The sequence below is a fragment of the Octopus bimaculoides genome, chromosome 20 (assembly GCF_001194135.2).
Source record: "Octopus bimaculoides isolate UCB-OBI-ISO-001 chromosome 20, ASM119413v2, whole genome shotgun sequence".
Classification (NCBI taxonomy): Eukaryota; Metazoa; Mollusca; class Cephalopoda; order Octopoda; family Octopodidae; genus Octopus; species Octopus bimaculoides.
In genome coordinates, this window is record NC_069000.1 from 17,958,349 (window position 1) to 17,968,123 (window position 9,775).

The 9,775-nt window shown below is 38.1% G+C and overlaps 1 protein-coding gene across 2 annotated transcripts in view; it reads left to right on the forward strand.

Annotated features, from left to right (window-relative positions):
* The window catches only part of LOC106881344 (uncharacterized), a 52,144-nt gene that overhangs the window by 36,886 nt on the left and 5,483 nt on the right, over window positions 1–9,775 (forward strand). For both annotated transcript variants that reach the window (XM_014931698.2, XM_014931699.2), the window contains exons 12-13: window positions 7,556–7,640; window positions 8,542–8,635. In XM_014931698.2, coding sequence (XP_014787184.1) covers window positions 7,556–7,640; window positions 8,542–8,635 — 179 coding nt within the window. The remainder of the gene's footprint in view (window positions 1–7,555; window positions 7,641–8,541; window positions 8,636–9,775) is intronic.

Genomic DNA, 9,775 nt, shown 5'->3' on the forward strand with positions numbered 1-9,775 from the left:
ATATATATATATATATATATATATATATATATATATATATATACATACATATACATCTATGTGTGTTTGTCTTTATGTCTGTGTTTGCCCCCCGTCACCACTTGACCACCGGTGTTGGTGTATTTAGGCCTCCATAACTTAGTGGTTCGGCAAAAGAGACCAATAGAATAAGTACTAGGCTTATAAAATAAGTCCTGGAGTCAATTCGTTTGACTAAAACCCTTCAAGGCGGTGCCCCAACATGGCCACAGTCAAATGACTGAAACAAGTAAAAGCATAAAAGATAAACAAATAAAGTTAAAAGCATAAATGCAGATATGATTGTGTAGTTAAGAAGCTTACTTCTGAACCATGTGGTTCTGGGTTCAGTCCCACTGTGTGACACCCCGGGAAAGTATCTTCTATTATATGTTGTCCAAGGCTGACTAAAGCCTTGTGAGTGAATGTGGTGGACAGAAACTAAAAGAAACCTGTTGTGTGTGCATTTGTGTGTGTGTGTGTGTGTGTTGATGTGTACCCTTATCTTGATATCACATGATGATGATCATCATCATCGTTTAACATCCGCCTTCCATGCTAGCATGGGTTGGACGATTTGACTGAGGGCTGGTGAAACCGGATGGCAACACCAGCCTCCAATCTGATTTGGCAGAGTTTCTACAGCTGGATACCCTTCCTAACGCCAACCACTCAGAGAGTGTAGTGGGTGATTTTACGTGTCACCCGCACGAAGGCCAGTCAGGCGGTACTGGCAACAGCCATGCTCAAAATGGTGTATTTTATGTGCCACCTGCACAAGAGCCAGTCCAGGGGCACTGGCAACGATCTCGCTCGAAAATCCTACGAAGGCCAGTCAGGCGGTACTGGCCACATCCACGCTTAAAATGGTGTATTTTATGTGCTACCCACACAAATGTGCCACCCGTCATGCAAGCAATGTTAATTGTTTCCAATCTTCTGGCCATGAATGTCTGGCCATGAATGGGGGGAATATTAACCTTGCTTGGAAACAGGTGGGGGACAATTTGGCCATTGAAAAATCTATTCAACAAATTTCCACCTGACCCATGCAGGCATTGAAAAGTAGAAGTTCAATCGATGACGATGATGATGAAATGCGTAATTAAAAAACACAAGTTACTCCCTCTTCTGTATATTAAAAAAATTTTTTTTAATCACCCTACATTAAGTTTCAATATCCCACCAACTGTTTTGTTACAAGACCTAGAAGAGGGTAAATACGGGTATTTCAAAGAAAAACGGCTTAAAATTGGAATAAAATTCAATTCTCTTTGTTATGGGATCTGCTTTCACTTATTTTCCTTGTTTTGTTATTTTGTTTTTATTTCTTTTTTTTATCACCCCCTTCTCCTGCCTCTGTCCTGGAATAATTAATCAGGAATGAAACTGTGACCCCAGTTTCTTTCACTGATCTCTCCAGGCTGCAATCTTCCTGAAATGCTGATTGCAGTTGTTGTAGATTAACTGCTGCATCTCTCTCTCTCTCTGTCTCTGCTTCTTTGCCTCCCTCTCTTTCTGCCCTCCTGCTCTTTCTGCCCTCCCGCTCTCTCTCTCTCTCTCTCTCTTTCTGCCCTCCCGCTCTCTCACTCTTTCTGCCCTCCCACTCTCCTTCTCTTTCTCCCTCTCGTTCTCCCTCCCCCCTCGCTCTCTCATTCAGTGAGAAGAATCAACATTATCATTACCATCATCATTATCACGACCATGATCCTTCTCTTCACCATTATCCTCATCATAAACATCATCCTCATCATCAGCCATCACTCTCATCATCATCACCATCACCATCACTACTACCCTCCTCCTCCACATCATTTTAGCTAAATGCCTATTGAAAATTTCAATCTAAACAGCACTTATTTACAAAGGCGGTTGTGTCTGTTAAATGATATGAAATATTTTGTCAAGTAAAAGCGTTTATAAAGGACCTTATCTATTAATGATAGGCAGCTGCACTGGTCTGGTCATGTGATGCGTATGGACGAGGACAGCTGTGTAAAGAAGTGCCAATCTCTAACTGTGGAGGGAATCTGTGGAAGAGGTAGACCCAGGAAGACATGAGATAAGGTGGTGAAGCTTGATCTTTGAATGTTGGGCCTCACGGAGGCATTGACAAAGTGATCAAGATCTTTGGCAATATGCCATGCTTGAGAAGACTTATCAAGCCAAGTGAGATTGTAGTCATGGCTGACGCCGATGTCATGTAACTGGCACCCATGCTGGTGGCACATAAAAAGCACCTATTACACTCTTGGAGTGGTTGGTGTTAAGAAGGGCATCCAGCTGTAGTGAGCATGCCAAGTCAGACAGGAACTTGATGCAGCTCTCCAGCTTACCAGTTTCAGTCAGACTGTCTAACCCATGCCAGCATGGAAAACAGACGTTATAAATGATGATGATGAGCTCAATGGTAATGGGAAAAATTGCAAACAGTCACCTTCTTTATCAGATGATTATCTCTTTCCCTTCACAATAATGGTGAGAACCATTTTATCTGCTCGGGCCCTTTTCCCTATATCACTCACCAGGGGTCTTTTGCTTGGTGAGGTTAATGTTTTTCCCATACCCTTCTTTCTGTACATCTATTTATTTCTAACCAAATGTGCATATATACTCTGATGATTCTGATAAAGCCACCTTTCATTCCCCTCTAATCTTCCAGTAACAGATATTGTTTACAACAATCCCATCATTGTTGTCTTGCACTGATTTCTTGAACTGCGACCTCAACAGCATTCACCAATGGAGACTTGATAATCTAATCTCTTTCAACAGACTAAAAACATAAATCGCTAACATACTCCAGCTGTAAAAACCATATCAAAACAGACAGTGAAGCCTGGTGCTGTCTTCTGGCTTACCAGCTCCTGTCAAACCATCTGACCCATACCAGCATGGAAAACGGATGTTAAATGAGGATGATGATAATGATGATGATGACACCATGAGAAAACTCTTCTTCCCATAATCAACATGCAACAAAACCCCTTAACTCTAGCATTTAAACTGTCCATATTTAGCCCAAATATTTTATCATTTTTATTTTCAAACTGACCAAATCTAGCCTTTCACACTCTACTCTACAAAGTTGGTCTAAAAATTAGCAATCATCATCATCATCTCAGTGGTTTCCAACCCATTGGTCATAACCTAAAGTGGGTCAGGATATAATTCCAAATCACAAAGACAAATATTTGGTAAATATATATAATGCTCCTGAATATGTTATACGATAAACTATAGGCATAAGGGCTACAGATGTTAACTTTTTAGATTTTTGGAAAATTAAGTCCATAAAGTGAGGGGACTCTTTAAATTCTTCTGACTTTGGTAAACTTAACCATATAGTAAATCGGAATCAAAATGAATACCAGAAGAAAGACGGAGGAAAGGCAGTTACTAAAACAAAAACATCCTTCAAGTCAGTGCCCCAGAATGGCCATAGTCCCAAAATTGAAACCAAGAAGAAATTGAAATAATAGTATGCTAGTGTGAAAATAATTATTCTCACTAAATATTTTTTCATCCAAAAATGTATTTTAAATACCCCTAAATCAACGTAAAGCCACCTAAAATACAGCAACTGCTCACACATGTTCTTTGATTGACAGCCAGATTTTTCTCTTTAAAACATATTTAATGTGAAACTAAAGAAGCTGACTTAGTATTTTATGATGATGAGGAACACTGATTTAAGTTGATTTATAGTAAAACTGTTTATGAAATTCTTGAGCAAGTAATTCTTGAGTTGTACTTGTTTAGCTTAGTGATTTGATCTGAAATCATGGTTTGTTGCATCTAAAACAGTTATGTCATTGTGGCAGAGCCACTGAAACCATTAATTACGTTAGAACCATTAATTATGTTATAACCATTAATTATGTTATAGTGGCAGAGTCACCACGTGTTTTGGTGATAGAGTAAGTGTAACTATTAATTTATTCATAACAGTAAGGCAGCAGGCTGGCAGAATCATGAGCACACTGAGCAGAATGCTTGGCATTTCATTCATCTTTATGTTCTGAGTTCAAATGCTACTGGGGTCGACTTTGCTTTTCATCTTTTTGGAGGTCAATAAAATAAGTACTAGTAGCGTACTGGGTTGATGTAATTGACTTACCTCCACCCTGAAATTGCTGGCCTTGTGCCAAAATTTGAAACCATAAATTATGTTATAGCAGAAGAGTCTCTGTAATCATTAATATATTATAGTGGTAGAGACACCGTAACTGTTAACATTTTGTTGTAGATGCAGAGTCAATGTAACCATTTATTATGTCTTGGTAGTAGAGTCACTGTAAACATTAATTATGTGATCATGGTAATCACTATAGTAACAATTAACTTTACATTAATTGTATTATAGTAGTAGAAATATAAACTTGTTACCAGTTCAAATATGCTTGTGACATTTGAACCTGCAAGAAAACCATTCACTGCACTTTGTCATGGAGAAAACTTCATGAGAAAAATTGAACTTGAAATGCAGTGAATGGCTTTCTTGTGAGTTTGAATATGTTCCAAGCATATTTGAATTAGTAACAAGTTTATATTTGTATACATCACTGCTTAGTGCTTCTAATCGCTGTAATTATTAACCCTTTTGTTACCTTATTTCTGTTGAGATACTTGGGCGTTTATTTCAATTGATTTTAAATAGAACAAAGAATTAAGGGAAATAACTTTGTTATTATTAAGCAAGTGTCAGGAACATAAAATAACCCTTTAGTATTCAGATTACTCAGTCAAATGCAATGCTTATTTATTCATGTCATCTTGAATTAATCATGTGTTATCTTGTAGGCTTGAAATCTTGATGGTATGACTGTTTATGTTTAGAATGACATTGTAGATGTGAGAGGCTGGATTTTGCCAGTTTGAATATCAAACAGGTAGAATATTTGGACTGGAAATAGCTGGTTTAAATACTAAAGGATTAAGACTAAGTACATGGACTAAGAACATGGATTAAGAACATGGATTAAGACTAAGAACATGGACAGTAAATGATGATGATGATTATGCAGGTCTACAATGCTAAGAATGAAGATATATGTAAAAGTTCCCGAAAGACAAATGGTGCCAAATGGAAAATTTCTCAACAAAAATTTTATAAATTAAATCTGTGAATGTCTTGATTAAGAATCAGGAACTAAAGATAAAAGTCTAGAGAAATGATTTAAGAAAGGGTCATTATAGAGTATAATAGTTAGGAACACTGAAAGAAGGGTTAAAACCAAGGAAGTGTATGAAGAACTTCCAAGTGCAGCAGTGATAAAGGACCTGGAAATGAGTGTAGGGCAGGTCCCTCATATTTTGTCTTTTAATTCAAAAGATTTGGTTGGCCAGTCTCTATGCTGATGTATAAGACATGCTTCTTTTATTCTTTAATGTAACAAAAAATTGTTATGCAGATGTGGCTATGTGGCAAGAAACTTGCTTCCCAACCACATGGTTTTGGGTTCAGTCCCACTGAATGGCACCTTGGGCAAGTGTCTTCAACCATTGCCTTGGGCCACCCACGTATTGTGAATGGATTTGGTAGATGAAAACTGAAAGAAGACCATTGTATATATGTGTGTGTGTGTGTGTGTGTGTGTGTGTGTGTGTGTGTGTGTGTGTGTGTTTTGAGTCTGTGTTTGTCCCCCACCACTGTTTGGCAACTGGTGTTGCTGTATTTATGTCCTCATGACTTAGTGGTTTGACAAAAGACACTGATAGCTTAAGTACCAAGCTTAAGAAAAATAAGCATTGTGTTGATTCATTTGACTAAATATTCTTCAAGGCAATGCCCCAGCATGGCCACAGTCTAATGACTGAAACAAGTAAAAAATGAAGGATGCCTCTTATGTGACTGTATTACAGATAGGATCCAAAGTGTATATAAGGAAATCTATTAAATTTGTTTTTGTCCACAAAATATACTTGTAAAGTGTGGTCTGCATCTTATGTGACAGTGCATCTTACATGTCTGGAAACACAATAGATGTGAACTTCAAAATAGCCTGTTTCCCTCATGGTCAGCTATATGTTGGTTGTACAACAATAGGCACTGAGAATAGCCTGTGCGTATAAACCTCTAATCTAGGATTAACTGAGAATATTGTTTAATAGAGAAGCATTATAACCGGAGCTTTAGTATTTCATTTCATCTTAAATACTCCAGCAGATGTCACACAGGTTTTTCTATAATCATAAAAGAACTTGGATTCAGCAGGGGGAAGTTGGAATTGCAAAAGTAGAGAGAGAGAGAGAGAGAGGGAGAGAAAGAGAGAGAGAGAGAGAGAGAGAGAGAGAATGGTGAGGGAGGGATACTGAAATATTTTATAATCGCTGGTGTAATTTGTTTCAGATTTATATGTACCAAGGCAACATGGTGTAGTAGCTGCTAGTTTATTAGAAATATACTGAACATGTAACTTGTCAAAAATAATAATCTAATTTGAAGAATGAAAAGAAAAAAAAACGTTGAAATATTAATTATTCCCTTCTTAGTGTAATTCTAATTAAGCAATAATTGTTGTCGGCTCATTTCGGTGAGACAACTCAATTTCTCTGAGGTCAGGAAAGTAATACCTCCCTCATACAGCAGAAGTTAAAATGTACTGCACTGCACTGCTCTGCTCCATTCATGCCAACATTCCTTTTCCAAGCTAATAAAGGAGTTTTTATGTAGTTGTTTCACTTGATAGAAATAGCAGCTGAGTCTCCTTCAAACAGCACTATACCATTTTTAATAATGGACAATACGTTGGACAGACAATGTAGTTCCTGATATACAAAAAAGGACAGGATGATCATAGCTGGAATAAATGTAATCTGGGTTGACCTTGGGCTAAATACCAACAGAATGTGGATGTGTGGTTAAGAAGTTTACTTCCTTGCCACACAGCTTCAGGCTGTCCTCTACTAAGGTCCCAGGCTGACCAATACTTTGTGAGTGGAGCTGGTAGATGGAAATTATGTATGTGTGTGTGTGTGTACATGTGTGTCTGAGTATGTATATCTTTGTGTCTTCTTGTCTTGATATCACGTGATATCACGAGAAGAGAATGGCAGAGAGAAGAAACTGCATGTTTGTGAACCATTTGTAAACAGATGGCTTTTGATTGGATGTTGTCTAAGATGTTTATATGTGTGTTTAGTAGCAGGACTGGCAGTGTTGGTTTTATTTGTACAGATGCATTCATGTAATAAAATTAATTAAAAAAAAAAAAAAAATCATCTTTAACACTATCATTAACATTATCATTACCAGAATAAGCATCCTCTCCATTACCACACCTCTTCAATCATCATCATCATCATTACTACCGTCACAAAGAATTATTATTAACATCTCAACTATTATCATCACCACCACTACCACCACCACAAACTTCATCATCGTTGTTGTCATCATCATCATCATCACCATAAAGAATTATTAACATCTCAGTCATTATCATCACCACCACCACAAACTTCGTCGTTGCCATCATCGTCGTTGTCATCATCATCATCAATCATTAATTCTTTAATGATGAAACATTTGCAGGATCATTCAAGGGCAGTTCCTCTTGTGCCAGTTCCAGGATCCATTCTCAGTGAAGATGTTCATGCACCAATTCCAGATTTATTTGGTAAGATTTGTTTAGTTCGAAACCTGTTTCTTGTGCTGTGGTTTATGGCAGGGCGAAGCAGAGTTCAGGGTTCGTGGTTGAGTTTATCATATGTAAATGTCTCCCATCAGCATCTTTACCAACACTTTACAGACTTTTAACTGGTAGCACTTGCACCTATGAATTGTTTGCATATAAAGCCCATAGACAGGGTTGTGTGGTAAGAAGTTTCCTTCTCATGATGAGTATATTGGACTTCATATATATATCTACCCCAGTGTCACTTTGATGGCAAGCACTACCCTTTCACTTAATAATAATAATAATCCTTTCTACTAAAGGCACAAGGCCTGAAATTTTGGAGGATGGGACTAGTTGATTACATCAACCCCAGAACCCTGAAAGGATGAAAGGCAAAGTTAACCTTGGCAGAATTTGAACTCAGAATGTAGTGACACACAAAATACTGCTGAGCATTTCGCCTGGTGTGCCAATGATTCTGCCAGCTTGCTGCCTTGTGATAATAATAATAATAATAATAATAATAATAATAATAAATAATAGTAATTGTCCTGATGCAGTACCAAGTAGTGGCTTTCATGGCTTCTGATCTTAACTGATTGGAAGTGTTATCATGTACATTGTTTTGTCTTGGTAAATGAATCTTCAAGGCAGTGCCCCAGCATGATTCATTTGGCTAAAAATTGTCTGAAATTGCTGGTCTTGTGTCTATATTATTGTTTTTTGGTCATATAAAATCTGAAGCACCTGATGGTGATTCCTGTCAAATTGGTTGAAGCCGCTTCATTTGACTAACCTTGGTCAAAGTATAAACCACACAACATCTCACTTCTCTGCTTTCTTAAAAATATGTTCCTTATTAATTAATCAACAAATTAAATTAATTTATTTAAACTTTCAGATGACATGTACAATTCTGATGAAGCTGACTTCCCTTCAGACCCCTTACTGCAGTACCTTCGTAAGCTGCGATCACATTATCAAAAAAGGATCAGGTTTGTATAAATGTATTCACACACCCATTCGCACACATATATGATGGGCTTTTTACAGTTTAAACATACCAAAACCATTCACAAGACTTTGGTTGCTCTGTGGACATAGTAGAAGACATGTCTAAGGTGCCATGTGGTTGGGAAGCTGAATTCTTAGTCTCACAGCCTTGCCTGCCCCACACACATATAAAGAGTAAAGACCCCCTTTAGTCATGAATGACCATCGGGTTGCACCTCGAAAGTTACACTCCGAGGCACAAGTCTGGGCAAAGTTGTTTACAGAAGACCAGCAGTTGCCCATGCATACCAGCCTCCCCTCTTCACACCACCAATGTTATCCAAGGCAAAGGCGAAGGCTGATACAGCTTGGAACCAAGTGATGTTGCAACTCATTTCTACAGCTGAGTGAACTGGAGCAATGTGAAATAAAATATCTTGCCCAAGCACACACAACACAGCCTTGTCTAGGAATCAAACTCACTACCTCATGATTGTGAGCTTGATGCTCTAACCACTGAGCCATGGGCCTTCACACACACACTCTCTCTTTCTCTCTCTCTCTCTCTCTCTCTCTCTCACACACATACAAAGTTTATTGTTCCATTAAGGTAAGACCAATAAAAAAAGAGCTCCATCCAGTGAGAGATAAACATCATCATTTAATGCACACGGTATAAAGATACAAGCTACTAATAGTTTCTTGCTTGGTGATGCGGGTGTAGGCAGGCAGGTTTTCATAACACACCTTGTGTCTCCAAGTAATCTTCAAGGTGTATGTGAATGTATATGTATATATATGTGTGTGTGTGTGGTGTGTATATACCATTTTGAGCGTGGCCATTGCCAGTACCGCCTGACTGGCCTTTGTGCGGGTAACACGTAAAAGCACCCACTACACTCTTGGAATGGTTGGCGTTAGGAAGGGCATCCAGCTGTAGAAACTCTGCCAAATCAGATTGGAGCCTGGTGTAACTATCTGGTTTCACCAGTCCTCAGTCAAATCGTCCAACCCATGCTAGCATAGAAAGCAGACGTTAAACGATGATGATGATGATTATGTATATGATATTGTTTTGAATGCAGGACTGCCATTAGAACATCAGAAATACTGGGTAAATTACCCTTAAAAAGTGGAAAAAT